Source organism: Thrips palmi, unplaced genomic scaffold (genome assembly GCF_012932325.1).
Source record: "Thrips palmi isolate BJ-2018 unplaced genomic scaffold, TpBJ-2018v1 HiC_scaffold_18, whole genome shotgun sequence".
NCBI lineage: Eukaryota > Metazoa > Arthropoda > Insecta > Thysanoptera > Thripidae > Thrips > Thrips palmi.
In genome coordinates this window covers 7547996-7575815 of record NW_023144627.1, presented here as the reverse complement: position 1 = coordinate 7575815, position 27820 = coordinate 7547996, and the positions used below count along the sequence as shown (strand labels likewise).

The window sequence follows — 27820 nt, the reverse complement described above, 5'->3', positions numbered from 1 at the left end:
CGTCGTCTGGCGCGCCAGGAGTTTGATTTTTCATACCGGCGGACAGGTCGGCAGGTCGTCTCATCCCATTCCCCATTCCAGTTTCCAGTGCAGAGAGGCGCTTTGAGTTTAGGCGAGCCAAACGCAATTTGAGCGAATGACGTGCGTGGCCTGGCCTCGGCCTGGCCGATCCCTGCCCCGGGGTTTCCCCGTCCTTCCCGTCGCTCTGTCTCTCTCGCACCGACACGGGACGCCCCATGAGTGCGAGAGAGACAGAGCGACGGGACGCGGTTCGGAGTCGGTCTGCTGCCTATCGCTGGCCCGCTCAATCCGCTCTCGGCCCTACGTCATCTCCTGTGCCGAGGCATTAAAACAGCGAGAGAGAGAGAGAGAGAGAGAGAGAGAGAGAGAGAGAGGAGAGAGAGAGAGAGAGAGAGAGAGAGAGAGAGAGAGAGAGAGAGAGAGAGACTATAACGGCACACGGTTTGAAACGAACAGTGTTGTGTAGGATTTGTGTGGACCACACCACGGGCACGGGATGCGATAGGAAAACACACATCGAGGTAACTGGTTTTTATTGCTTCTCTTCTGGGCAACAAATGATCCTAATAGGTAAGAAGACAACAATGAGAGCAACGTAGCCAAGTCGCTAGTTTACCGTTGTAATTGTATTATGACACACACATGCACACATAAATTATAATACAAAATCAACAAAAAATCAGGTAAAAAAATATCTAATGGATACGAAAAAGTACAAAAACCTAACTCTATCGTACCCGAGGTCCAAATGCAATTGGTTTCTCACCGAGCCGCGAAGACGTCGAAAACGCAGGCGCGTTCGACACTTGACCTGAGGTGTATCCGATCAGATAACTCTCGCCACTCGAGACGAGGACGAAACGCGGACGTCCTGTCGGCCTGTCGGGTCCTTGTTTCAGTCCCTTTCCCAGCAGAGCGGCCCGAGCCCGAAGGCAGGGCTGGCTGACTCAGGTTCGAGTCACCGTGGCCGACTGGTCCCTCTTCCTCGCACTCACGGGCCGCCCTGGGTCCTGGCGGCGTCCCGGATGGGTGCGAGAGAGACAGACAGCACCGCGTTGCCCCCGACGGCCCGACGGTGTGCACAGGTGGAGGCGGTGCACTTGGTGCACTCCGACGGCGTCGTCTATTTCCGGCGGCGAGGCCAAGGACGAGCAAGGTCACGTCAAGGTCACGTCAAGGACGAGGTCAAGGACACGCTACGCGGCTACGCCACCGGCAGGGCAGGGGGCGCCACGGGGGTGGGTGGGATCTCCTTGATCTTGAGGTTGTTGTTGGACACGGCGCTGGCGGCGCGGCTGGCGTTCAGGTAGTCCTTCCGGAACGTCTGGTTCATCAGGTTGCCGACGTACGTCCGCACCCACACGGGCGGGATCACGGTGAAGAAGTACTGCGGCACAGAGAGGGCATTGTAAGGCACAGAACTCGAAAGATGCATCGAAACGGAAAATCAAAAATAATAAAAAAAGCAAAAAAAAATGTATGCTAACAGAATGGCTGGTGGACCAAAGTGGTTCCAAAGTTACATCGATTTCTATCAAGATTACAAATATGTTGAATGCAACAGTGCCATTTCAAGGACACTTGGCCGTCAAAAGGTACGGGGCTTTTATCGCCCTTCCCAAAAGCTTCTTTTACGCGAAAACAACCCGTCTGCCAAGAAACGACATAAACAACTTGTTTTATTTTCACATAGTTTCCTTTCTTGGAACGAAAAATTAAAAGTGCGCTCGTAAAACATAACATGCGCAAGGGCGGTGACTGCGACCATGACAAGTCAAAGGAGCCAAGTCCCGCCTAGGAACAAGCGGCCACGCGCGGCACGATCAGAACCATCAACATCGTCGTCATCATCATCACCCTCATCATTATCACCATCATCATCATCACCATCATCATCATCATCACCAACATCATCATCACCATCATCATCATCATCGTCACCATCATCATCACCAGCACCTCCACTAGCTCACCTGGATGCCGTGCGCCCAGTAGCCGGTGGTGGACTCCACCTGGCCCAGGGTGTTGACGGCGTTGCGCGCGTACCGCTCGGCGTCGGGCACGAAGAGGCTCGTCTCCTGCAGGCGGTGGCTGAAGGCGTTCATCTTGGTGTTGACGAACAGCGGCAGCAGGTGCTGCACTGTGATGCCGTACTGCGCGTACTCGACGCGCAGCGCCTCCGAGAAGCTCTTCACGAACACCTGCAAGCAGTACGCGTCTAGAGTTTTGTCCGCCTCCACCGGTCTTCTGGCCCACTGTGCGTCGTCCCCTCTGACCTGAAAGGCGGGCAACAGTCGCGCCTTGCCCCTGTGGGCAGGCAACTTTTTCGACATCGCAGCCCACTCTGGATCGCCCCCTTGCTCGCCTTCGGCCCGGCCACCAGTGCACCAGAGGTGCACGATGGTCTGCCTACCCACACGGCGGCGCAGCCCAGCAGAGTCGTGTCGTCGCTCTGTCTCTGTCGCACTCTACCGGACGGTTCCTCGTTTGGAGAGCAAGCCATTGGTGGAGTCGAACGTTCGGTTCGAGTCCTGCTTAGCGACTCTGGAGCTCAAAACGCGTCTAGAATTTCTGCCGCCTCCACCGGTCCTCTGGCCCACTGTGCGCTGGGCCCAGGCTCCCTACCTTGGAGGCCGCGTAGACGGTCATGAGCGGCAGCGGCTGGAGCTCCGACGCGGAGGACACGTTGACGATGACGCCCTTCCGCCTCTCCTTCATCTGCTCCAGCACCATCCTCGTCATCATGGTGGTGGCGCCGATGTTGATGTTGACGATGTCCCACAGCTCCTGCTCCGGCACCTCGCCCAGGTACATCGGGTACGTGTACTGGCGCCCCACGTTGTTCACTGCAACCACGGTTTGCGTTTTTCACTGCCTTCTCGAATGGCAGCACTGACTGTTTCCGAATTGTGCAAAAATGCTGCAGCGGCGGCGGCCTTACCGAGGATGCCGACGGGGATCTCCTTGAGCTTGGCCTCGATGTCCTCGAACACGGACTGCCCCTTGCTGAAGTCGGCCGCGATCACCATGGTCTTGACGCCGAACCGGGACTCTGCGGACACCGAGGCTCGTCAGACCGTTTTTTGGCCAAAATTCAATTATTTTTTTTTTCAAAAAAAGACTTTTTGAGAGTGTTTACCGATTTCAGCCGCCGTGTTCCGCAGCTTGTCCAGGCTGCGGCTGATGAGGCACACGTTGACGCCCCTCCTGGCCAGCTCCAGGGCGTAGGCACGCCCGATGCCGTCCGTGGAGCCCGTCACCACTGTAAGGCAAACACAACCATGACTGGCGAACCTTAGGCGTCTTTGGCAAACCCTCGGTGGCAAGAGCTCTTGCCTCCGCGCGCCTTGCGTCACCACACTGAGAGTCCTTTTCGTCGCTCTGTCTCTCTCGCGCTCAGAGTGACGGAAACGACTCTGCTGCCCAAACACCGCGTCCATTAGGAGGCACTGCTTGCTCTGCTCCGCAAACAGGCGAAAGGCGCCAGGCTGACGTGACGCGCAAAATATTTCCAGTGCGGAAAGGGGTCAGGCTTTCTTAGCAAAAGGCAAGTCAGCGCACAGTGGATTGGCCAGAAGACCGGTGGAGGCGGCCAAAACTCTAGACGCGTTTTGAGCTCCAGAGTCGCTAAACGAGACGCGAACCGAACGTGTGACCCCACCAATGGATTGCTCTCCGAACGAGGAATCCATTGATGGTGTCACACGCTTTATTCGAGTCCTGCTTCGCGACTCTGCAGCTCAAAACGCGTCAGGGGTTTTGGCCGCCTCCACCGGTCTTCTGGCCCACTGCAACTGTGTGGTGAGTGCAGCGGGGCGCGGGTGCAGTGACTCCAGCGAGGCCAGTGAGCCGAGCCGGCTCGCTTCAAATGCCACCGCGAAGCACGCCTGCATGATCTATCCATCTATCCGTCACCAGCGCCGAGCCTAGTCATGGCGCAACACTTGGCGCCTACACGAGAAAAGAGTCCCTCAAACTGCCCAAATTTAGATGATACATTGAGTACACCTCATTGTGGTATTGATCAAGACTCTTTCATTCTCAAACGCGACGACGTACCTTCTCCCCGTGGTGAGCCCCCCTCCCCCCTCCCCCTCCCCCTTCCAGCCTCTCGCTGTGATGCAACGCAGGGACGTAACCGTGAAACGGAGCCAGGCAGGCAGGCAGGCAGGCAGGCAGGCAGGCAGGCAGGCAGCCAGGCGGGCTGGGGCAGTGACCCACTGACTCACTGCGCCTCGCGCTCCGGGACGACCCAAGCGACGAAAGGGCACGCAGCCGGCCGGAGTCGAACCCGGGACCGCGCCGTGCCGTCCGCCTGACAGCCCGACACCTTGGCGCGTACGTGAAACCTTCAAAATGCGTCACTCTGGCGGTGGCAGGAATGTCCGAATCAGTCGAATCCTGCACCGTACTTTTCGGAGGACTTTACTCAGGAGGACATAGTGGGCGAACTCAAGTCAAAATCAGGCCTCAAAGCGTCACTAGGACTGAGTCGATCCTATCGAAGAAATGTCGACATTCGACTGTTACGGTTAGCGCCGCGGGAATTTAACAGTGCGCTTTCCCCGACGGGTCGTCGATACCGCCGCTCATGTTCACAACGGATTCCTTCGATCTCGGGTTTCAAGGCCGTTCAAGGCCGTTCAAGGCCGTTCAAGGTCGTTCAAGGCCGTTCGAGGCCGTTCGAGGTTCGAGCCCGTCGCCGCCTCATGGCGGAAGAGACCTCGCGTCGGACGGGCGGCAGCGGCCTTGCTCCGCTCACGCGCCCGGCCGGTCCGCCGAAACACGAAACAGCCCCCGAAACGGCCGACACGGCCGAAACCGCCGATCGGGTTCTGCGAGGCAAGTCACTTGCCAATCTCTACGGTCACCTTGAACCAGTGTGCCGTCCGGTCCGGCCCACTCGAAACGGGTCGCCCACCTGCGTCAGTGTGCGTGTGTTTGTTTTTGGGAGTTTGTCTTTGTGCGTTTGTGTCTGTCTGTTTGTCTGTCTGTCGATGAGCGTGCGTGTGTGTTTGCGCTGTGTGTGTGCGCACGGTGCCTGCACTGCCAGTAATAGCATGCAACCCCATCATTACCCTCTCCAGCCTGGCGGGCTGGCAGGCTGGCCTTCCCTATTCCTCCAGAGAGATTTCAGCATTGCGTCGTAGGGGTGCCGCCACACTGCCACACGCCACGCTTGGCGAACAACGCGCCCCACGGCGCCTATTCGGGTAGTCTGCGATTGAATCGGACTGACGCAGCAGTGGCCCAGGCGGGCTGTTCTGGACCGGGAGCGCTCAGGCCTATACTTAACACCACCTCCGCCCCACCCCCCACCCCCCAAAAAAACAACTTCAGGAGCGAATACTAGCTCTGAAACCGAGTTTAAAACAGCGAGTTCCATGCAAAAGATAACTCCGTTTTTACATTAAATTTCCCGAGGGGGAAAACACTCGCGTAATAGTCGGGTCACTCTGTCCGTAATAGCACGCGTAATAGTGTGCGTAATAGCCGAAATTCTCCAAATTTGATCTATTTTCAGGGGTTTTGGTCTGTTTTCAGCTAAATCCCTATATTTTGAGGCGTAATAGAGCGTTATAGACGTAATAGTCGGGTCGCAGGTTTAAAGAGTGATTTCCCCCTCGAAATTTCCTCATTTTTTTTTCCTTATAGATGACGCTAATGCTGACTGCGCCAGCCTGCCGCAGCCAATGAGGAGCCGGCCTTTTGGGGCGAAACTGAACTTCCTCGCGGCGTGTCGCAACACTCGCAACGCGCCACATCCTTGGTGCATACACTGCCGTCATTAGGGTCGGGTGCATTAACGGAGTGCATGCAACAGGGGTGGGGGAACGCAGCGCGACGCAGCGACCGTGGAGTAGTTAAAAACGTTGCAGCGAGACAACATTTTTTTTTAGATTTCCTCCTTCCCTCTCTTTTGATCCAGTCAGTATATGCAGGCCACGTGCTTTCAACATCCCTCACCCATTTCCCTCTTTCCCTGCATGTCGAGCAGTGTTGCCACATGAGTAGGAAAATATTCCCCCGATGCACCAGTGACGAAAGGGTTGCCAACCCCCGGCCCGCCGACTGGGCAACGTCTCAATAGCAACGAAGCCAAGATGTCGTGCAGTAAGCAGGCTAAGGTTGGCAACCCTATCGACACTAGCGGATCCAGGGGATTTTTGTGGTGACACGAGGAGCGGTAAAGAAACAAGTGGCGATCGAGAAGTACGCTGTGCCAACGAACAACAGTGGGCCAGAAGACCGGTGGAGGTGGTCAAAATCCCGGACGGGTTTTGAGCTCCAGAGTCGCTAAATGGGACTCGTACAGAGCGTGTGACCCCCACCAATGGATTCCTCGTTCGGAGAGCAATCCATTGGTGGGGTCACACGTTCGTTTCGAGTCCTGTTTGGCGACTCTGGAGCTCTGCACGCGTCTAGAGTTTTGGCCGCCTCCACCGGTCTTCTGGCAAATGCACTGTGCGATCGGCGGGTGACTCACCTGCCCAGGCGCCGAAGCGCTGCACGAGGTCGACGGGGCGGCTGTTGAAGTAGGGCAGGACGTGCGCGCGCATCCCCTGCGCCGCCAGCAGCACCGACCCGGCCAGCATGAGCAGCAGCAGGAAGGTGCCCAGCAGGGCCAGCACCCCCAGCACGGCGGCCGACACCTCCAGCATGGCGGCCTGCGGGCAGGACGCGTTAAGTACAGCAGCAGCAGCAACAACAACAACAACAACATGGCCACTCCGCAGTGCCGTGATCGAAATAATGTGATTGGCGTGGAGACAGTTGGAGGCCGGGGGGCGTATACGCGGCGCCCCTCTCCCCCCTGGTCTTCCTAGGCCCCTCCGTCGAGGCCTCCGAGTTGAACGGCCTGCTTGCGCTGCTTGCGCAACGCCACTGCAGCGAAGCAGCGCAGCCCAGCGCTGCACCAGGAGCGACTCCCACAGCGCAGCGAGGTACCATCCCACAGTGGGCCAGAAGCGAGGTACCATCCCACAGTGGGCCAGAAGCGAGGTACCATCCCACAGTGGGCCAGAAGCGAGGTACCATCCCACAGTGGGCCAGAAGCGAGGTACCATCCCACAGTGGGCCAGAAGCGAGGTACCATCCCAGTGGGCCAGAAGACCGGCGCCGGCGGCCACAACTCTAGACGCGTTTTGAGCGAGCTGCAGAGTCGCTAACAGGACTCAAACCGAACGTGTGACCCCACCAATGGATTCATCGTTAGGAGAGCAGTCCATTGGTGCGGTCTTGTGCACGCCAGCCGCAGTTGTCGCCCGGCGGGCAGAGACCGATTACCCCACAACCTTCTGCCAAACACGAGGGGACGGCCGGCGACCGCAAAAGTCCTACGCAATGCGGTAGCGCGGATTCCAAGGTCGCTGGTTCAAATCCCGGCGACAGGCGAGGCGTGAGGAAACGCAGTCGGCAGTCACACTTGCCGAGAGTGGTGTGTGTGACACTCTTGCGTCGCCGTGGAAACGATCAGGCCTGATTCAGGCCGGGGAGAGAGAGGGTGGCCCGTAAAACCAGTTGAGCTTGGTGGTTGAGATCTACTGCCAAAGCTGCAAGCCAGGCTGCTTTTCCAGGGCGGTGCCGAGGTGCACAGTGGGCCAGAAGACCGGCGCCGGCGGCCAAAACTCGAAAAAAAGTCGTTAAATGGGGGTCGAATCGAACGTGTGACCCCACCAATGGATTCCTCGCTCGGAGAGCAGTCCATTGGTGGGGTCACACGTTCGGTTCGAGTCCCATGTAGCGACGCTGGAGCTCAAAACGCGTCCGGTATTTCGACCGCCTCCACCGGTCTTCTGACCCACTGTGCGGTGCCCCAAAGCCGCCCACCACATCGATGCCTGGCGGGTTTGAGGACGTTGGACTCTGAGAGCTGGAAATGAACAGCCAGGCACTGCGGAGGACCTTCCGTCCGTCCGCTGCCCCCCCCCCCCCCCCAGCAGCCTCACGGTGTTGCAACAACTGGTCCCCACGAGTGTCTGCAACAAAGCTAGAGCCGCGGCCTGGAGCCGGGAGCCCAGCACACTGAGAGGCGTCGTCGTCGCTCTGTCTCTCTCGCACTCGCTGGGCGCCCCGTGAAGGTGCGAGGGAGACAGAGCGCCGGGCCCGGTATGGTGGGCGACGCGCTCGGCGACGCGCGTTTTGGCGCTCGACCCGGCCTTGGCGAAACACCGCAAGACGAACGTCAACGAACGTCGAAGAGGCCAAAATAAAGGAACGCAGAAAGAGACGAGCCCCAGCGATGGAACGGTCTGCAGACGGACTCCAAGAGTCGCTCTCGTCGCTCTGTCTCTCTCGCACTCATAGGGCTTGCCTTAAAGGTGCGAGAGAGACACTCTCGGAATCAGTCTGCCGGCGTGCAGCAGATATAGGCCCGCCGTAGTAAATGCCAAGGACTGCCAACCCACCATACTGTTAAAATAAAAAGGGGCGGCAATGTTGGTCAATTATATATTTCCCGTCCGTACCTAACTACGCACCCTATGCACCCTCACGCAGGTTTTGCCCAAAATATATGCACGTTGGTCGATTGTACTGCGAGTTGGGTACATTCAGGTCGCACAGGGGAGAGACAGCCATGAAACTTAACATATATTGACATTTTGGGGTACCTGATTTTTTAAAAAAAAGTTATGCACAGGATGACTTACATCTAAAATTCAACTTACAATTTTCTTTATTCAGTGCATAATATTTTTGTCTCTAACCGTTTAGGAAATAAAATTTCATAAATATCAAAATGTTAAGTTGGCTGGTCGTAAACTGCTCGACCGACCCCTGGGGTACGCGTCTGTTGGACACCCTGAGGCTCAGGCCTGGCCTGGGGCCTGGCCGGTCTTGGTCGGTCTCACCTGCCACAGCCAGTAGGCGCAGGCAGCCGCCACCACCAGCCCCGTCGTCGGGGACGTCATCGGGGACGTCATGTCGTCGTCGCGGAGCGCGCGGAGCGGACCGCCGGGCCGCCGGGAACGCGAACAGCACCACGCCGACGACGAGGTCCCCGCGTGCACCTCGCCGACGAGCCTCCGGTAGACTGCGCGGCGCCGCGGCGCGCCGTCCGGGCGGCTAGTCCGGGAGGAGGGCCTTCTCCGCCTGCTCCGCGCTCCGCCCGCCTCGCCGCCTCGGCGTGCTTCCGGGGAGATAGCGTGGCCGCGATGGAAACAAAACCGCAAGGCGAGGGCGTCTCTAAGCCGCGCGCCGTCCTCCCTTCCTTGACTGCCCTCCTCCCCCCTCCTTTCCCTATCAAGCCGGCACCGTGCCAGGTCACCTCCTCCGACGCCTGCGCGCCGACTGCCCCATCGCTGCAAACTCACAACGACAATGACAAACACAGGCACACCACTGTCGTACCTCCGCCGCCGCCCCCCACCCGGTCCCCGAGTCAGTCTTCACTCTCTCCGTCTCTCTCCGTTGAATGACCCCCTCTCTCGCGGCCGCCCCCTCCGCCGTAATACAACAGGCTGTGCTGCATTAAGACAGTGGGTCCGCGCATATCGATTCGGACCGGCGCGCTTCGCCCCGCCCCGCCTTGCTCGGCCCCGCTCGGCCTGGCTTCGTCTCGGCGCGCCCAAGCTGCCCAAGGCGTCCACCTCCTCGCGCAGCTCTTCTAAGACCTCGGCACCGCGCACAGTGGGCCAGAAGACTGGCGGAGGCGGTCGAAATCCCGGACACGTTTTGAGCTCCAGAGTCGCTGAATGGGACTTGAACCGAACGAGTGACCCCACCAATGGATTGCTCTTCGAACGAGGAATCATTGGTGGGTGTCATACGTTCGGTTCAACCCCTGTTCAGCAACTCTGGAGCTCAAAACGAGTCTGGAGGTTGTCCGCCTCCACCGGTCTTCTGGCCCACTGTGCGCGGTCACCAGGCCGCGGCCTGGGCTGTGCACCCACTGTAGGTGCTATACGTCCTCGAGGTACTTCAAGTACTCTGGGCACCCCTAGGCACTTCAAGTACTCTAGGTACCCCAGGTACTTCCATTAATACCCTAAGTACTTCAAGTAATACCCTAGGTACTTCAATCAATTCCCTACGTACTTCAACTAATTGCCCTAGGTTCTTAAAGTACTTCAAGTACTTGAAGAGTACTCCAAGTACTCCAGGTGGGGCCAGTGCGCCGCCATTGAGCCTGTGCCGTGGCGGGCCGTGGCCGAGGCAGTGGCGCAACTCGAGAACAACGGTGTCGAGGTCGAAGTATGAACGGCCGTTCCGGCAGCAAGAGGGGGGCCGTGCCGGGCCGTGGCTGCATCGGGATGGGTGCAGCCGGGTGGACCAGACGCGCCGGGCCGGGGGGCCGGCGATGCGGTAACGCGGCAGGGCCGAGAGGGATTATCATTCTCGGACATGCAGCCGGTTCTCGGTTTTTGTGTTCCAGTGCACACAGAGAGGTCCCGCCCGCCCGCGCAGGCCGGAGGTAAAAAAGGCCTCGAACCGAACGTGTGACCCCACCAATGGATTCCTCGTTCGGAGAGCAATCCATTGGTGGGGTCACACGTTCGGTTCGAGTCCCATTAGCGACTCTGGAGCTCAAAACGCGTCTCGAGTTTTGGCCGCCTCCACCGGTCTTCTGGCCCACTGTGCGACACAAGTGCAACGAGGCCCCGGCGCGCTATGCTAAACACGGCCCGCTTCCTGTCTCCTGTCCCGCGTGCCGTGCCGGCCGGGCGAGACCGGCACCGCGGCACCGCGTCGCCAGTTCGGACAGTGATTCGGCGCGAACGCGGGCAAGGTCGCGCAGCGTAGCGTGGCGTAGCGCCTGCGGTGGCGAGGGTAGGCAACCACGTGCGGCACACCGCACGCCGGCTCGACGGGCTGGGCGCTCGCTTCAAAACCCAGGAAGCGTTTTGAGCTCCAGAGTCGCTAAATGGGACTCGAACCGAACGTGTGACCCCACCAATGGATTGCTCTCCGAACGAGGAATCCATTGGTGGGGTCACACGTTCGGTTCGAGTCCTGTTCAGCGACTCTGGAGCTCAAAACGCGTCTAGAGTTTTTTCCGCCTCCATCGGTCTTCTGGCCCACTGTGCACCCGGGTGGCGTCGAACGGACGGACGGTGACGCGGACGGCGGTGCACGGCCCCGAGTGACCCTGAACGGTCAGCACACCGTAAGACTGACCGGCGACGCCGCGGCGGTTCGGGAAGGAGGCCGAAGTCGAAAAATGTGCGCGCCCCTCGCTGTGACACTGCGATCGAGTGCGGTCGGCGACAGGCCAGTCCGGAACGTCCGAAAACCACTTTCCGCGAAAATAAATACCAGATTGCCGCAATGAGGAAGGTGTCGCGAGGCCAGGAAGCGAGGCGGACTGTCGCGAAGCAGAAGATACTCATTTTGCCGTCCGGCTTGTACACGCGCGACAGAGAGGGAGAGAGAGAGAGCGTGTGTGTGAGTGTGAGCGCGGCATTGTCTATAGGGCAGCCCGTGTGTGCCTTGCGGCCGACCGCGTCGCCAGAGTGACACTCGGTTCGCACACGTCCTGCCGCCTGACAGTGGGCAGTACGACACTCGCCGCCTTGGCAGCGCCTTGGCGCCGTGACACGAAGTGTTATTATTTCGGGGGACAATAGCCCTGCAATAGCCCGGTGAAAATGGCCGCGGGCCTTTAATTAAAATCCAGCAGCAAGAACCTCGACAAAAGCACCGTATCTGATTATTTTGTTGGTCGATGGTAGAGGGTCAGCAACGTCACACATTGGGCACGCTGACAGGACCAGGGGGAACATGAGTGACCACAGAACCCTGATGATACGCCCCACAGTGGGCCAGAAGACCGTTGTTGGAGGCGGCCAAAACTCTAGACGCGTTTTGAGCTCCAGAGTCGCTAAACAGGACTCGAACCGAACGTGTGACCCCACCGATGGATTCCTCGTTCGGAGAGCAATCCATTGGTGGGGTCACACGTTCGATTCGAGTCCCATTTAGCGACTCTGGAGCTCAAAACGCGTCCGGGATTTTGGCCGCCTCCACCGGCCCTCTGGGCCACTGTGCGCTGACTTGAGCGACTTGAGGACAGTGGATGAAGTGAACTCACCTGCGAGTTGCGCCGGCTTGATCAAGAAACTGCGGCGGTAATCCCAAGTAATCCTGAGCACCGAATCCACGCCAGCACTCACTCTACCACTGCGTCATGGCACTGCACTACCCCACACCGTGTCACCGCACTGTTCAACGCGAGTCCATGCCGGCACTGCCCGGGCGGCTCACTCTCTACACGCGCGTGCGTGTTCTTCCCTCTCTCTCCGACGAGTGCCGCTCCACATGTGGGCCGCGACGCTCTGCGCGCTCTGCACTGGCCGGCCGTGCAGCGCCGGTGGGGCCCGGGACCCCCGGGACCCCCGGGACCGAGAGGGCTGTGCCCCCTGCCCCTCTCCCCGGCGCCACGCCTCGCCACGCCCCCACCCCGTGGCCATTGATAGTGGCAGCCAGCGAGAGGGGGCAGACACTCACACATGGCGCGCACGTACACACACACACACACACACACACACACACACACACACACACACACACACACACACACACAAGTGAAGATCATGCCACGGCGTCTGGGAAGACAAGCATCGACAGGTTTACTGAAAGTGAGAGGATGCTCTATCTCTCTCTCTCTCTGTCGCTCTCGTGGTGCGTGCCGCAGGGGTGCGAGAGAGACAGAGAAATGGCGTTTCCGTCACTGTCGGATTGTCTCAGCAGTGTGAAGTAATTTCGTCAGGGGTTGACGCGCTGTCTGGACAGGCAGGACCGACTTGGAGGCCCTCTGCTCCGCTCTGCTCGATTCCCGCCGACGTTACGTCATTACCATGCAGCAGACTGCGATTCCGAGAGTCGTTGTCTCTCTCGCACTCGTTGGTCATTCCCTATGGGTGCGAGAGAGACAGAGCGACGACTCACAGTGGGCCAGAAGACCGGTGGAGGCGGACGAAACTCTGGACGCGTTTTGAGCTCCAGAGTCGCTAAACGGGCACCGAACCGAACGTGTGACCCCACCAATGGATTGCTCCTCCGAACGGGCAATCCATTGGTGGGGTCACACGTTCGGTTCGGTGCCCGTTTAGCGACTCTGGAGCTCAAAACGCGTCCAGAGTTTTGTCCGCCTCCACCGGCCTTCTGGCCCACTGTGCGTCTCTCGGCATCAGTCTGCAGTACACGGTGTTCCCGTACGTGCCGCCCCGTCCGCCCCGTCCATGGCGGTCCCCTCCACCAGCGCGGTCTGCATCGCCTCCACCGCGCCTCCACCACGGCCTCCAGGACCACGGCGAGCAGCGAGGGCCGCGAGCCTCCGGCCACTGTCGCACTTTCTCTCGGGCCGAGCCGAGCCTGACCGCGCGCTGCAGCGCCGTCGTCGCTCTGTCTCTCTCGCACCCTTACGGGACGCCCCATGAGTGCGAGAGAGACAGAGCGACGAAAACGACTCTCGGAATCAGTCTGCTGCTGGCTCAGGGGCGCGATGCTGTAATAGCCTCCCACCTCCTCGGTCGCTCCGGCCCTCTGGAAGCAGCGTGGCTGTCTCTCTCGCACCTCGACGGGGCGCCCCGTGAGTGCGACAAGGACAGAGCGAAGGAACGGTCCTTCGGAGCCAGGCCGCAGAGAGCGCCGGGTGGGTAGGCAACCCAACTCGCAGCGAGGTGCTGCGTGTGGCCAGAGTCGTCGTTTCGTCGCGCTGTCTCTGTCTCTGTCGCACTCACGGGGCTCTCCATGGCGGTGCGGGAAGGACAGAGCGACGAAGACGAAGCTGCGACGTCGAGCACAGCGCAAGACTCGGCCCACTCCGAGGGAGCCGACATTTCCTGTGCGTAATCTGCTAATCTGTTCCTCGTGCCTAATCACGCACAAGTTCACCAAGCGCGTGACGTGCCCCCTGCCAGTGCAGTGACCCGCCACAGCGGCAGAGGAGCAAGAAGAAGCTTGGCCGGCTGGCCTGCAGACTGATTCCGAGAGTCGTTTCCGTCGCTCTGTCTCTGTCGCACCTATGGGCGACGCCCCATGAGTGCGAGAGAGACAGCGACGAGTCAGGATGCGAGTCCATGTCGCTGACGGGCAGACCCCGCAGTTCATGCCGCCAAAGTAATCACACGTGGGGGACGGCCGCGGTTGACACTCCCTTGTCATTTTTCTTATCTGCAGACTGATTCCGAGAGTCGTCTTCGTCGCTCTGCCTCCCTCGCACTCACGGGGCGTCCCGTGTGGCTGCGAGAGAGACAGAGCGACGAAGAAGACTCCGTCTGCTGCCCGCCTCATTGCGGGCTTATCGCACAGGGCCGCGTCCCGCTGCCAGAATTTGGCCCCCTCGAGTCTGGAAGGAGCGGGTAAGGGAACCGTCACGGGGTCTCCTTTTTGTGCTCGCTTTCCTCGTGGCTTTCGGCAACCACTGGAAATCGCGGGGAAGGCAAACATGAAACGCGAAACGCGCGCGCAATTTTTCAATTTTTCGCACTCCTCCGCTGAAATTCTCATCCTAGCCTCGCAGTCGCCTCGCTCGCCATGTTTGTAGTCTGCTAGCGCAGGCGGTGGCAAAAGTGTAAACATCAGCAGCCGCCACGGCCGCCATGTTGTAGAAGATATGTGGCGATAATCCACTGTAAAATTGGCAGGTTTCGCGGCGGAAAGTAATTTGTATGTAGTGCGCGAGGGCCGACGGCGACGACGGCGACGGCACCAGAAACAACAGCGTCAAGATCGTCAAGATGAACCGCGGCGACGGCCTCGTCCAGCGCCGCAACGTCTCGAGAGAGGCGACGGACAGCGCGCAGAGGGACGGCGACGACGGCGACAAGAAACTGGACCTCGACGAGGAGGCGGGCGACGGCGACTCGAAGGAGACCAGACTCACTCTCATGGAAGAGGTTTTACTCTTAGGACTCAAGGACAAGGAGGTAGGCGAACCCTCGCGGGCCCTGGCAGCCAGGGGCAGGGCTCTGGGTGAGCCTGTCAGGTTGGCCAATGGCACTGTTCCACATCAGCTATCCTGGTGTCTGTGCCCAAATTAATTCTTGCAGCCAGCATAGTGCGAGCTCATTCGGTTGGAACTCGCCCTTTCTCGTTGTTTCTCCACTTTGTGTCATACCTGTGGACAGAGAATGTACCAGTTCAATCGTCAGCTTCATACGTCAGTCCTTGTCGACGAGTCTCATTAGTCTTTGTTGGCTCTTTTTCTTATCTTATTAAAATTGATGAAGATTTTTGTTCGCATTTTCACACGCCTATTGAGCTCTGTCTTGAAATTCACTCGGCTCATTGTTCTTCTCCTCAGGGCTACACCTCTTTCTGGAATGACTGTATATCCTCGGGACTTCGAGGGTGCATTCTCATTGAACTAGCATTACGAGGCCGCATTGAGCTTGAAAAAGCAGGAATGCGCCGCAAAAGTTTATTGAGCCGCAAGATTATTATGAAAAGTGACACGCCAACAGGTGATGTCTTATTGGATGAGGCTTTAAAGCATATGAAGGAAATGGATCCTCCAGAGACAGTCCAAAGCTGGATTGAGTACCTAAGTGGTAAGTAATTCAATTTTCTTGTTTTGCTTGAATCTCTTTTAAAGGTTTTCTCTAATATTGTATCACTTTGTTTTCAGGTGAGACGTGGAATCCTTTAAAATTAAAGTTACAATTGAAGAACGTTCGAGAACGTCTGGCCAAAAACCTGGTTGAAAAAGGAGTTCTAACAACGGAAAAACAAAACTTCCTTTTGTTTGATATGACTACACATCCTGTAACTGACAACACTGCAAAATCAAGACTTGTTAAAAAGGTTTGTTTCTGACATTTGTCTGACCAAGCTCTTCATAAAGATTTTTGCATTTATCTGTTACAACTAAAACAATTTTTATTTTAGGTTCAGGATTCAGTATTGAGTAAATGGGTCAATGATCCTCATCGCATGGACAAACGCCTGCTTGCACTGTTGTTTCTTTCTCATGCATCTGATGTGTTGGAGAATGCATTTGCTCCTTTAAATGATGATGATTATGAAGTTGCCATGAAGCGAATCAGAGATTTGCTTGAACTTGATTACGAGCAAGAAAGTCTGAAAACTAACACTAATGAGTTGCTTTGGGCAGTATTTGCTGCCTTTACTAAGTAGAAGGTATACCATTTGCCATCAGTGGCATCGCCACATAGATGAGACAATCGTGATAAACTTTCTTTCAATTTTGATTTGAATTATTGATGATTACAATATTTGGTCATCAGGTAAAGTTCCAGTGATCTTAAATTTTAAAGATTGAGATTTGTGTGATAAGTGAAAACATTCACACTATTCCTACAAGTAACTTGCCTGAATTTCATTAATCAAGGGACAGGATTGCTTGCATAAGTAACTTTATTCAAAAGACTAACTGCTATTTTTTTTGTCTCATCTTGCCCTTGCATCCTACTGATTGTACATTCATTCCACTTTTCGTAAATTTGTATGATTTTCTGTGATATGAAGCTTATAAATTTTCCCTTCAACTGAATGATCTTCAAAAGACAATATGCCTAGATATCTGCAGGGAAGAGCACATCACTAATGTAAAGTTATGACATAAAATCAAAAGTTGAATTTAAGTGCATCTCGGTAGGACGTACATTCAGGTGTTTAGATTTCTTGGAGTTCCATCACTTTCAGTTCAAGTTATTTTATTATTCTCAAATGAACTGCATCTTTTCCGTCCCGTGCTCTTGGTTTCACGTGGTGTTCACTCCCTTGAGATGTTCTGATGCACTCTTAATTTTTCAAGAGGTTCAGTCAATGCAATTTTTTGAATTTACCCACCTGCCCTCGGGAAGGTCTGTTTCTGATATTGCTGTTGTGTTTGCAATTATGAAAGGATTTGCAGTCATTGATCTGAAAGTGTCCTAAGATCTGAGAAGAAGAATCCACTTGATTTTTGGAAAGGCAGATGTTTCTTGTTGTTATTGACTAAACAAAAATCTTAAAAAAAGGCATTGCAAAAGAAGTATTGTAGATATTTTATCGTGTTTTATCTTCATTAAAGGTGGGAAAACTTTCTTACATTAAATTTTGTTGACTTTGTTACGTACAGATTCTGTACCAACCACTTAATTTGAGTTGTAGCTTGTTATTCTGTTTATTTTTTTTTGTGTTTTTAAGAAATTGTAAAGCAGATCCATAATTGTCATGGAATGATAATGAAATGATCTTATGAATATTATTATAAATGGTACATATTGAAATAAACTAAAAAGGATCAGAGGAGATTTAAAATGTGTATTATGTATGTAAGTATATGTGTAAAAAGTGTTATTACTAGTGTAGGAGCAGGAGCTGTGGTGATCGCTAGGGGTGACATGAGTTGTGGCTTGAGGCCCATGAGGAATTTCCTTGGTTGTTTGTAAATATTGATGCTGTATGTGTACCTACTTTACTTTAATATTTCATATTTGAACTGTTCCAAACTACCAATGGCACAAGTTATTACATGCTCTTTCCTAGTTCCATTGTACTGAAAGTTTCTAAAATGTGTATTACATGTCTTCAGTATTGGGTTAGCAAATTGCTTGTTTTTGAAATTATTTTTTAGCTATATTAAAAAAAAACCTGGATCTCCCCCGGCTCTAGGTTACACTTGCTCATTTTAACCCTTTATTAATTAATCCCACTGGCTGAGTGTCTTGATTGTGTGTTGGCTTAAATTCAAATCAAAGCTGATTTGAAAACTGTTGACGATCAGTTAAGGGAAGAAATATACACAGGTGGTACTAAAAAGTTTATTTATTAGCCACCTTAAAATAAAAAATAACTCAAATCATTCCAGAGAGGGAATGTGACGGAAACTTCAATTTTAACACATGCAATATGTCCAAACTTTGCATTGAGCATGAAAGAAAATTTAGTTCAGTCAGACTTAAAAGTGTATCACAGACTTGGTGCTACTATCAGATTTTATAAACCAAATCCCCAACAGCAACCTGACCATTTGAGCCTACAATGTACTGTGAAGAACAAATCTAATTTATGTCAGATAAGTTAGTTATGCTGCAAGATGCATACAGATGATGGAAAAAGAAGAGGGAACAGAGCACTACAATTAAATCAATGCAAATCGAGCTAGAGGAGTACACAATACGAGCATCAGAACATATCTTGATATAATGGCAATCCATTGCCCAACAACTAACACACAAGTCTAAACACAAAGGATAGTGATTAATAGATTTGCAAATTCTATATTAATGTATCTTTTTGATGACAACAATACTTGGGATAGGTATAGAGGGTTCATTAACATACAAACACTGACAACACAAGGTAAATCACTTGATCATACTTAGTCTTTTAAACCTAAACACCGACAATACATTACTTAAGACAAGAAGACTTTCAGAAATGAAGAATTGCCTTGGATAGCAACGCTCTACGTCTAAAAAAAACAATAATAGCCACACAGAACCAACTGTGTAATATAAACATCTGACTGATGGAGGACTACAGTGTAAAACCTTTAGCACAGCAAATAAAAATATTACCACATCTGGACATCCATGGAAAGCCAAGCAAGTGGGGGAGAAACTGTGTATAAATAATACAATTTCAACAGCTAATCTATAGAACATGAAAAATTACAAAATTTAGAAAATAAAAGGGACCAAAACAGATACAGTAAATTTAATTTCCTTAGGATACAACAAGACTGTGGTCCATGATAAATTGCACTCTAAATTTTAGTGCAATCGTGAAAATTTGCATCCATGACGGACGATGATGGTAGGCATGACAACAGGGTGGTCTAAGATAAAGTCATAATCACCACTAATGGACCAAACACAGAAAGGACCCCATAGCTAGGTGCCAGAAGTGGCCTGCACAACACATAGGCAACCTATGATAAAAAAATAAATTACTAACATGGTAATGGAGCATGCACCACGTGACGAAGCTGGTGAAACATTGAGTTTCCCACAGCCAAAAGTACTCTGTCCCTCCATAAAAGGCAGTCTCAACTGCTCTAACATAAAACATAACAACCAGTGTTATTACTTAATGTAAAAGGAAACCTATGGATGAGGAAATTTGTGGGAGGGTTGGATGATGGAGGTCTTTCTTGCTGGAACTGATTCAGGAGTCGGAATCTCTTCGCCGGTCTGAATGGGGATGAAGGGTGGTGGTCTTGGCTTCGCAAGGTTACTGGGCTGTGTCGACTGCTTCGCCATTTGATAGTCTCCAGAGTCAAAATACTTTTGCTGCAGGGGAAAATGATGGCATTAATAAACAACGACAAAGCAGCTTGAATTTTGACACATTAAGTGGCTTGTCTCTCTTACCCCTTTCAGCAACCGCTTCTGAAGGAATGCTGAGTGAGCAGGTCTGTTTGCAGCCATAGGAAACTTTGCTTTCAGTTTAGCTTCCTCAAGGTGTTCAATATCCTTCGATGTCATCTGTAAAGACAAAAACGTAAAATAAATTGTTAGGAAAATGTTGAAAGCGAAAGCTTTAATCTAAACAGCCTGTCGTTCAGTGTTGGAGTGGAAGCGCTAAGCTACCAAAGTAACTTGTAAGTGAAAAGTTTTCATTGCAAAAACCACCATAGTGTTAGGTACCCATGAAAAGGTGACTAGAAACACATCAGTGACTACGATTCCACAATGACAGAAGTTGAAAACGAACAAAAAAACAGCGCATAGTCAAAATCAGAATAAGAAAACGAAAGTGTGATGCGACTCGAAACCAAAATTAACGATAAACGAAATCAATCAAGTCAATCCAAATAAACGAAACTAATCACGAGGCCATGAGAGATGTCAATAGACGTCAATAACCTGCCAGCGACTACGCTTAAACTCTAGAAACCTGCGCAGGCTGCAGACGCCATGAGGCTGAAAACGGCGGGCAAGAAACCACCAAAGCACTGAGGTCTGCACGCGACAAATACAATTCATTCAAACTCGTCCTTCTTCGAGAACGACACAATGGAAAAAGTGGCGCCTTCCCGCTGCGAGTTCTGGGTGCAGATGGCAAGTCAGCTTGGGCTTTTCGTTTGGTACGGCTACTCACATTTTCCTTGGCGGGTACCTCGGGAGGGCCCATCGCAACAGAGTCCGCGGATTCGGCCGACATTTTTCGGGGGTCTGTATTCCAACGACTCGAATGTGTAAGTACAGTTGCAGCTGGCGCAAGACGGGCACAGGGCACAAACGAACGGTTGGTTTTGATCTGGCTGATGGATGGATGGATGATGATAGATTCTGAGATGTGCCGAAACAGGCACAAGTAGTGGGGGAAGCAAGAAAATCGTGAGAGAGCAGCGCCAACTGCGGAGACTTCTGGAACTAGACGAGTCTACGAGCCGTCTGTCCAAAAAGATAGCAGTCTAGATCCTCCATCCAAATGCTTGTCAGATGAAAAGCAGTCCTGCTGTGTTTTGAAAGGACATTATGTGAAACATAGGCATTCCTCTTACAGATATGAACTTGACGCACCGTTTAACTACATTCTTTCTATTCATGCTGTCCATCATCGGTATTTGCGGGGTTCAGGAGCATGAAAATGGTAGGTCTCCAGTAGGAAATGTCCATAACCTGAGCAAGATTGTGCTTGCTGATGATCTGGAGTGGTGCAGGTTGCTGTCTGCCTTTCTTGCCTTCCTGTTACTTGCTTACGAGACTCCCTTTCTTGATTTCAGCCACAGGGTTAGCCAATTTAATTGCGCAGTTAATGAAAGATGTAAGTATTATTGAGGGGAGTATTTTCCATGTTAAAGGGGTCATTGTTGTGGAATCATATGTCACCTCCCCTTTTCTTGTTTTTCTATGCCCATTAGTATCAGTTCGACACAGCTCTTCAAGGTGTTGAGTAGTTCCTCTATACATAGCTTGCGGTTGGTTTGTTGCAGGAAAAAGCCTGTCCAACTGACAAAGAATGCAGTGATCTGCCTGGCCATTGCTACAACTGTGACATCAATGAAACTTGCGTCTATGGCAAAACGTACAATGTTACCTGTACTGCCAAGCCTGCCTGTTCTGTGAGTTCTCAAAGGTTTTAGAAATTGATGACAAAGTAAATTTGTACCAATCTAATAACAAATTCGTTCACCAGGGTGCGACAACTGTAGAAAAAACAATGATATGTCGGTTTTGTTATCAAACTGAACATTGGGAACACACATGTATTCAGAAAGCCAGTTGTGACTCTGTTGCTTCTCCCAAAGCCTACTACCGGTATGTATTTTTCCGCAGAGATGATATTTTGCCTGCTTTGGTCTACATCCGTCAGTGTTTCCAATGTTTTTTCCTCAATTTATTTCAGGACAAATTGTTCTGTGAAGGATAACATAATTTGTCTAGGACAAAGGAAATTCTATAAAAAGCTGCCTTGTAATTGGACTGGGGGCTACCGCTGGAGTACTGCTTTAGCTCTGAGTATAACGTTGGGGGGCTTTGGAGCTGACAGGTAAGATTTTAGTTGCAGTCAAAAATAATTTGAAATGAATATCTTGGAGATTAGAATGCATTAATATAGCTGTAGTGTTTTGTCTATGTTGAAGTAACCATTAAAATATTTTTTGTAGGTTCTATTTGGGCCACTGGCAAGAAGGTATTGGTAAACTATTTAGTTTTGGTGGCCTGGGAGTTTGGACACTAATAGATGTTATTCTAATTGCCTTGCACTATTTGGGGCCAGCTGATGGCTCTTTATATCTGTGAATAATATGTTTAACATTAAGGCTAGTTTTTACACAGAAGATAAATCAGGACATGTTCAAAATTCTTCATTTTGTTGCATTTTTGAAGCAAATCTTTTTGCATTAGCCTGTTTAAATGTTGAATTGATATCTTCTTCCACTACCCCTTGGTTTTCTACTAAAATTAACTCTCTTGTCCCCAGGCAAGATGGGCTTGTGCTTGTCAACCCTCTTTTTCCTCACTCATTGTTTCCATTTTTGAGGTTGCTTTTATTCTTTTAACTATGATAATTTTTGGCTTGTGGCGATCTTTGCCTTCATTGAAGATCTAATTGTCTGTAACTTTTGTGTGTGTCTGTGATAAACTGTGACTTTCATGTTTCTTCTCAATGTACAAACAATAGCCTGCAACATGTAATTATTTCCATAGCCAATGTGCTTTCTATTTTATCTGATAACAATAGGCTCTTCTGCCTTACATATCAGAGCAAGATTTTTTTTTTTAACTCATTCATTACTGAAATACCTGTATCATGTTTGGCGGATTTTAACAGGCTGTGATAATATGTCTAGTTATAGCATTTTAAGATGACTTTAAGTTTGACTTTATGGCTGGCTCTTCAATGTCTTACGCTGTAAATTGAAACCTGTCACCTCTGACAATTAAACTGCTGTTTCATTGTGTTCATTAAACCATTTGATTCCATTTCAGTTATACTCACACTTTCAAGTACCTTTCAGATTCAAAACAAAATGAAGGAAAAGAAAGAACCCCTGAATAGTGTAATCTTGTTTATTGACATAAAATTAATTTGTCTGATATGAAATAAACTGCCAGAGCCAAACATTTCTTTCTTTTTGAAAACTGGCGACACTGTACACAATTAAGGATTTTACTAAAATGACAAAATACCACTCGAACCTTGACATGCAATGTGAACCAAATCTAACACTGGTCATTAACATGTAGCACTTGCCCTAAACAACGTTACAATGGATGATTCTTCTGTCAGTCATTTGTAAATATGCTTTTGGGGAATTTCAGTTGAGATTAGGCTGAATGAGCCACGAGAGACAAGACAGATTTACACAACACACTGAACAATTTTTGACGACACTCCTCAGCAGGACATGGAGTAACAAATACTTCCCCTGCTACTTTAGTTGTTTTGTTTTATAATTTTACCACGTTTCTCTTAAATTAAAGGGAATGAGGGGTTTTCAGTCACACTAATATGATAAAATAATACTCTGATAGTTATTGACTAGTGTTTACGAGACTTAAACACATGAAAGTAAAGAAATTATTATTCAATTCAATTGTTCTCAAGACAAATCTAACGCACATTCTCAGAAAATTTCCATGAGTTAGCTGCAAAGAAGCTAGATGACAGTGTCCTGACAAGTTATAGTTTAAAGTGCAATGAGAACAAGGTAAAGACAGTCTCCACAATTATCTTGTGAATGATGCTTAATAGTTTATATACAATGGCTTTAAATGAAGCCACATTTCCACACTGGGAATCACACTTAGTGCATTTGCTCTCCTTAGAAAGTGAGCTAGTTAATTAGGTAGTCACTAAAGTAAAGTGCTTTAAAAATCAATAGACATTAAAATATCACAACAAATTTTAGATTTGTGAGTGCCCAAACACAAAACATTCTTTATCAAAGCATAGAAACAAACAAAAGAGGAAAAAATCATAAGTATAATGAAGATCTATTAAATAAATAAACAAATATTTCACTGCACAGGAGATGGCATGAACTGACAGCTACCTTCAAGCCTTTGGTCATGATTTGTGATGCTCTGATGGAACCTTATTTCTACAATCCTTCAACTCGTTCTGTCTGCTGGACTGCCAATAAATTGGATGTTGAAATTCCAAATCCAATGGCATTCTAATCATTCCTCTACCTCTCACAATACCACAAAAACTTAAAAACAATTTGCAAAAAAAATCAGGGAGCAGTTGAAACAAGCAAAACTGCTTTCATAACAGGAAGAAAAAAAATGTGGGACACAATTAGTGGCAGAAAAAGCCAAAAGCAGGTGAGAGAGGAAATTAAACAGCACCCAAACCGGCACAACTAGGATGTCAAACTTATCTGTTCGAGACATTCATATGTTCCCACATTCCCCAAAGCATTGACACAATTTGAATAGCACCTTCAATAAGTTTCATGGATAACACTATTGGTCATCGGTTTACCCAAAAAATAAAATTGTGTTAGTTACGAGAGGAAACAACTGTATTGTTATAAAAAAATCAGTATCAATGTGACCTCAATACAAATTTCGCGAAGGTTCAAAAATATTTTTACAAACAAACTCAAATTTTTTAAAAACGTTTCTATGCCATCAAAACCTATCCTTGGCCAGCTAGGTACATGAAGATTTGGCTGCCAAAAAGTGAAAGTCTACAATATGCCACATTTAAGTTCACTCTTGTTTAAGAGAATACAATAATAAATATATCATTTTAGAAGTTAAATGTGCTTTGGGCAGCTAGCTACTGCATTTAACTGCAGCAAACACTCTGCCAAAGCCCCACTGCAGGTCTACATGTATGGCACTGAAGTTAGTTAGAAGAAAAAAATAATAGCTTTATCTTCTCTGAAAAATATCAAGCTTCTAAAGCATAGCTGCAAACAGTCTCATTACTGCTCTCAAAACCAGTGGCAACAAATTTCACATTTGAATCACTGACAGGCAATTAAAGTAGTTTCTATACAATATTGACACAATTCTCCTCCAGCCTCACTCTCTGCAATATATTAGCAACAAGATCAGATAATGCTATTAGGATCCCATGAAGCAGCACAAAATCGGCAACTTTACAACTGAACACTCATAATTTAAGATTGTACTATCCTTCACACAACAATGGAATCCAAAATCTAATCTACAAAAGAAGAAATTTGGTTTTTATTAAGCCCTAACACCACAAGCTGGGAAACTTTACCTTTCAGTTTAACCATAGCATGGTATGATATTGAACTTGATAGTTAGAAAATAAATGAATGAGAGAAAAAAAACAAACGAAATTTATCACAGAAAACAGAGCAAACTCCAGGTTGACAAAATACATGACAGGGAAACATTCTAATAATTTAAACATGGATACCATTTTGTTGCTGGAACTTCTTGCCAGCTTTGTATGCATATTATGGGCACCTATTTTCATACCAATCATCCCAAAATGCAACTTATCACTGGAATTTGTAGCTCTACTTAGAAGTCTATACAAAAATATATATTAATACTAAACTTACAAGCATCTAAGTCTAGACAAATCTGTTTAGTCTTAACTGCACATTAGTAACCTGAACCTTCAAAATAACAATAATAAAAACTAAAAACGAAAGACCACTCACGTTTACAAACAGAAGCACAGCTATCAAATAAAGCTCCAGCAATTGAATAAAGGTAAAAAATACAATGGAACATACAAGCAGAATTTAGCTCCTACAAGTACTCAAAACTCTGCGGTATATTTGATCACAGAATGTTCAGCCCTACTAATGTGCTATCAAGACCAAATCTTTTTATACAGGATATTTCAAGTTCACAAACATCTAACAATATCTTAAAGATGTATACTCTTTGCAGGCAAAAGTACAAATCAGTAAAGCAAAATGGCACACAGGCCCCACTTTGCCAAGTTCGTCTACTGCCTTAAATTCACATACAATAAAATACCACTTTCAGATTAAACATGTAATAAAATGGTATTCTCTTTGGATATACAATGAAACATTTATGAAGCAACAGTCTTAATGTTGTACTTCAAATCACAGCATTCATGAGAGATGAGAGGCTGGCTGTACACCTAATCAATTTGCCTACCATACATAAATTCATGACGATTATTGAGTCAGTGCATATGGCTTCATTAAAATGATAAGATTGGAGTTGTGAACAGCATGTAGCATGTGATCCAACGTTGAACATTTCTCATGTAATTAAAGTATGCATGGAGAACATAGGAAAATTCTACACAGAAGATCTAGATGAGAATCAAGCAAGAATCTGACAAGAACCTTGCAATAACCTGAGCAAAGAGTTAAAATTATTTTACAAATTCAGACCTGTTGATTTGTAGAGTATGTGAAATATTAATAGAGTATGTTAACTATTAATGAGACTCCTGGTATACATAATAATTGTCCTCTTCAATACACTGCTGACTGATTTGCTGCGTCATGAGAAATAGTGACATTGATACCTAAATTGCCATTATCTGCAAATAATTGTGCAATTGTTGTGTCAAAAACTAAGCAGTCTGAATTTAGAATTGCAGTGCTTACACCTTCATGGATAGATCGAGGAGTGGCTTCCCAAGTCAGCTTCCGTCTTGTACCATTCAATTCAAGCCTGTAAGACACGGGGAATTAGTCCAATGCAAACAAAACAATAAAGCACTTTTAAAAGAAGCATCTGGAAATATATGAAGAGCTTACTTGTAAGTAAAGCTTTCTGCCTGCTTTCTTGATCCAATTAGTTGAACAATAGCAAAGAACTGCTGATGTCCATCAAATTTCTCCTGTTTCTCCAAAACAAGCATGAAATGGTGGCCATAGCAAGACTGCATCATCACCCAGTCCACAGCCCCTGGCAAATTGATGTCGGTAGCCAGGAAAACTATGTCTTCACCTGAAGCAAAATTAAGACAATCATATCATCTGTTTCATGATCCAAGCTGATTATAGCCTCACACAGCCCATATTTGTCAATCCTACCTTGTAACGTTGTAATTGATTTGTGAGATATCATGAGATGGGGCATGACCTGTTCAAGAGACCCTTGCCATTTGCAAGAGGCCCCAGGGCATGGACACGTGTACGGTCGGAATTCACAAGCTTCTTCGTGTTCAGCCTTTTCAGTGTGCAGAAGACTTGCAGAGCAACCAGACGTTGAATATTTACACGGAAATGATACTGTTGTTGCAACCTTCTCCATAGCCAAGTTACGAATATTGCCTGGTAAAGGGTAAAACAAAAACAGAAAATTAAACTGCATCAAGGGACATTGAATTTGGAAACAAACAAAACAAAGTAGCACTTACCAAGGGGCCCCCTGCATGTTGGGCAGCAGGTAAGCTTTGGTCTGCAGTTGGAGCACGCCAGGTGCCCAGCTTGACATTGAAATATCGGTGGAAGGACATAGTCGAAGCATACCGGACATTCAAAGAGACTTGCCAGGTCAGCCGTCTGAGCAGGATGAGACGTATGTGCAGCATGATTCAAAGCATGACCTGTTGCCGAAGTAGTGTTGAGAGATCCTGCCTGCAAGGATCCTGGACCAGATGCCGAGTTGGAGAGGAGGCCTCGCCTCTTTGTCGGATTGACATCCATTCTCCCTTAGGCGTCTAGAACTGAAAATAAAGTCCATGTCAGTAAAGGCAACAAAATAAATAGACAAGACCTAACCGTTAAAACGATATACAGTATTAAATTTCAAGGACTGAAAATTTACATGATAAATAATTAAAAATGAAACAAAGGAATTTAAATATATGGGTCGCAATCTAGGTCTGTTGTCTGTTATCCAACTCCCATGAGGAACTCTGTTTTGATGCTAGCATCCTCCCAGGCAATGTTTACAAGAGTGGTTTCACAAGGCAATGCAACACTCCACCAGCCCAGGGATATGATGGAGCTCATGGAGCCAAAAGTTCCAAAACTCTCTTTCCCTGACAGCTCAAAAAACCAAGCCATGGAGGAATACCGCAGCGAAATTTGAACCATTTAGAGAAAGCAAAATAAGGGCACTGAGGTTATGGACAACATTGACGCGAAGCCTCGCCCGTAAAACGCCATCGTACCTGCAGTGCAACGTCAGATGTAGACTTTCAGTCTCCTGCCGAGCGGTGAAATTACTCCTGCCGATCTAAAATCCAACGCAGTCGCCATAAAGACCTAGGATTCCACACGCATCACCTCAATAAACTCTACAAATGAACTGGCGATCGCCCGACGACGACGACGACGTCTACGTCACACCCCTCCCCCTCCCCAGCACTATGAGAAATTCGGGCACCAAAAGTGGGTTGGGATCCGAAGCTTGCGTCGCTCGGAAGATCCCTGAGACCGAGAGTCCAGAGCGCAGTTCGGGGTTCATGGTTTGGAACAATGTTCGGGGAGACTGAAGATGAGGATTGTAGACTTGTGGTT

At 49.5% G+C, this 27820-nt stretch overlaps 5 protein-coding genes across 7 annotated transcripts; 2 read left to right on the top strand and 3 right to left on the bottom strand.

Moving 5' to 3' along the window:
• Positions 1–537: 537 nt before the first annotated feature.
• Positions 538–12305, bottom strand: LOC117645160 (inactive hydroxysteroid dehydrogenase-like protein 1). Its single transcript, XM_034385143.1, has 7 exons — positions 12053–12305; positions 6509–6689; positions 3161–3283; positions 2963–3073; positions 2647–2867; positions 1995–2222; positions 538–1408 (listed from the first exon to the last, which is right to left on the bottom strand). Exons 2-7 carry the CDS (start codon positions 6681–6683, stop codon positions 1226–1228), a joined length of 1041 nt encoding a protein of 346 aa, XP_034241034.1. The 5' UTR covers positions 6684–6689; positions 12053–12305; the 3' UTR covers positions 538–1225.
• A 2364-nt stretch (positions 12306–14669) lies between these two features.
• Positions 14670–17597, top strand: LOC117645437 (Golgi phosphoprotein 3 homolog sauron). Its single transcript, XM_034385637.1, has 4 exons — positions 14670–14891; positions 15269–15515; positions 15593–15768; positions 15853–17597. Exons 1-4 carry the CDS (start codon positions 14703–14705, stop codon positions 16099–16101), a joined length of 861 nt encoding a protein of 286 aa, XP_034241528.1. The 5' UTR covers positions 14670–14702; the 3' UTR covers positions 16102–17597.
• A 124-nt stretch (positions 17598–17721) lies between these two features.
• On the bottom strand, positions 17722–20207 carry LOC117645439 (alpha-endosulfine). 3 transcript variants are annotated; one of them, XM_034385641.1, is made up of 3 exons: positions 20017–20207; positions 19287–19400; positions 17722–19205 (listed from the first exon to the last, which is right to left on the bottom strand). In XM_034385641.1, exons 1-3 carry the CDS (start codon positions 20077–20079, stop codon positions 19020–19022), a joined length of 363 nt encoding a protein of 120 aa, XP_034241532.1. In that variant the 5' UTR covers positions 20080–20207; the 3' UTR covers positions 17722–19019. The 3 variants fall into 3 exon arrangements, with proteins under 3 accessions (XP_034241532.1, XP_034241533.1, XP_034241531.1); XM_034385642.1 differs by lacking the exon at positions 20017–20207 and adding an exon at positions 19813–20003; XM_034385640.1 differs by lacking the exon at positions 20017–20207 and adding an exon at positions 19782–19928.
• Positions 20208–20306: 99 nt separating this feature from the next.
• On the top strand, positions 20307–22354 carry LOC117645438 (TM2 domain-containing protein almondex-like). The gene is made up of 6 exons (XM_034385639.1): positions 20307–20511; positions 20645–20685; positions 20855–20983; positions 21058–21179; positions 21268–21411; positions 21530–22354. Exons 1-6 carry the CDS (start codon positions 20427–20429, stop codon positions 21663–21665), a joined length of 657 nt encoding a protein of 218 aa, XP_034241530.1. The 5' UTR covers positions 20307–20426; the 3' UTR covers positions 21666–22354.
• A 68-nt stretch (positions 22355–22422) lies between these two features.
• On the bottom strand, positions 22423–27659 carry LOC117645436 (E3 ubiquitin-protein ligase SIAH1A-like). Its single transcript, XM_034385636.1, has 5 exons — positions 27472–27659; positions 26713–27021; positions 26387–26626; positions 26108–26300; positions 22423–26021 (listed from the first exon to the last, which is right to left on the bottom strand). Exons 2-5 carry the CDS (start codon positions 26999–27001, stop codon positions 25820–25822), a joined length of 924 nt encoding a protein of 307 aa, XP_034241527.1. The 5' UTR covers positions 27002–27021; positions 27472–27659; the 3' UTR covers positions 22423–25819.
• Positions 27660–27820: the final 161 nt, after the last annotated feature.

Coding starts and splice junctions, on each gene's coding strand:
- LOC117645160 (XM_034385143.1), bottom strand. CDS start 6,683: ATGCTGGAGGTGTCGGCCGCCGTGCTGGGGGTGCTGGCCCTGCTGGGC. Junction 3,284..6,508: donor GCGCTTCGGCGCCTGGGCAG/GTGAGTCACCCG, acceptor TTTGCCTTACAG/TGGTGACGGGCTCCACGGAC. Junction 1,409..1,994: donor ACTGGGCGCACGGCATCCAG/GTGAGCTAGTGG, acceptor TCTGTGCCGCAG/TACTTCTTCACCGTGATCCC.
- LOC117645437 (XM_034385637.1), top strand. CDS start 14,703: ATGAACCGCGGCGACGGCCTCGTCCAGCGCCGCAACGTCTCGAGAGAG. Junction 15,516..15,592: donor CTGGATTGAGTACCTAAGTG/GTAAGTAATTCA, acceptor CTTTGTTTTCAG/GTGAGACGTGGAATCCTTTA. Junction 15,769..15,852: donor AATCAAGACTTGTTAAAAAG/GTTTGTTTCTGA, acceptor TTTTTATTTTAG/GTTCAGGATTCAGTATTGAG.
- LOC117645439 (XM_034385640.1), bottom strand. CDS start 19,901: ATGAATTGTATTTGTCGCGTGCAGACCTCAGTGCTTTGGTGGTTTCTT. Junction 19,401..19,781: donor TTAAGCGTAGTCGCTGGCAG/GTTATTGACGTC, acceptor TTGTCTTTACAG/ATGACATCGAAGGATATTGA. Junction 19,206..19,286: donor AGAAGCGGTTGCTGAAAGGG/GTAAGAGAGACA, acceptor TTTCCCCTGCAG/CAAAAGTATTTTGACTCTGG.
- LOC117645438 (XM_034385639.1), top strand. CDS start 20,427: ATGAACTTGACGCACCGTTTAACTACATTCTTTCTATTCATGCTGTCC. Junction 20,512..20,644: donor GGTTCAGGAGCATGAAAATG/GTAGGTCTCCAG, acceptor TCTTGATTTCAG/CCACAGGGTTAGCCAATTTA. Junction 21,180..21,267: donor TCTCCCAAAGCCTACTACCG/GTATGTATTTTT, acceptor AATTTATTTCAG/GACAAATTGTTCTGTGAAGG.
- LOC117645436 (XM_034385636.1), bottom strand. CDS start 27,001: ATGGATGTCAATCCGACAAAGAGGCGAGGCCTCCTCTCCAACTCGGCA. Junction 26,301..26,386: donor ATCAATTACAACGTTACAAG/GTAGGATTGACA, acceptor ATTTTGCTTCAG/GTGAAGACATAGTTTTCCTG. Junction 26,022..26,107: donor GCAGAAAGCTTTACTTACAA/GTAAGCTCTTCA, acceptor CGTGTCTTACAG/GCTTGAATTGAATGGTACAA.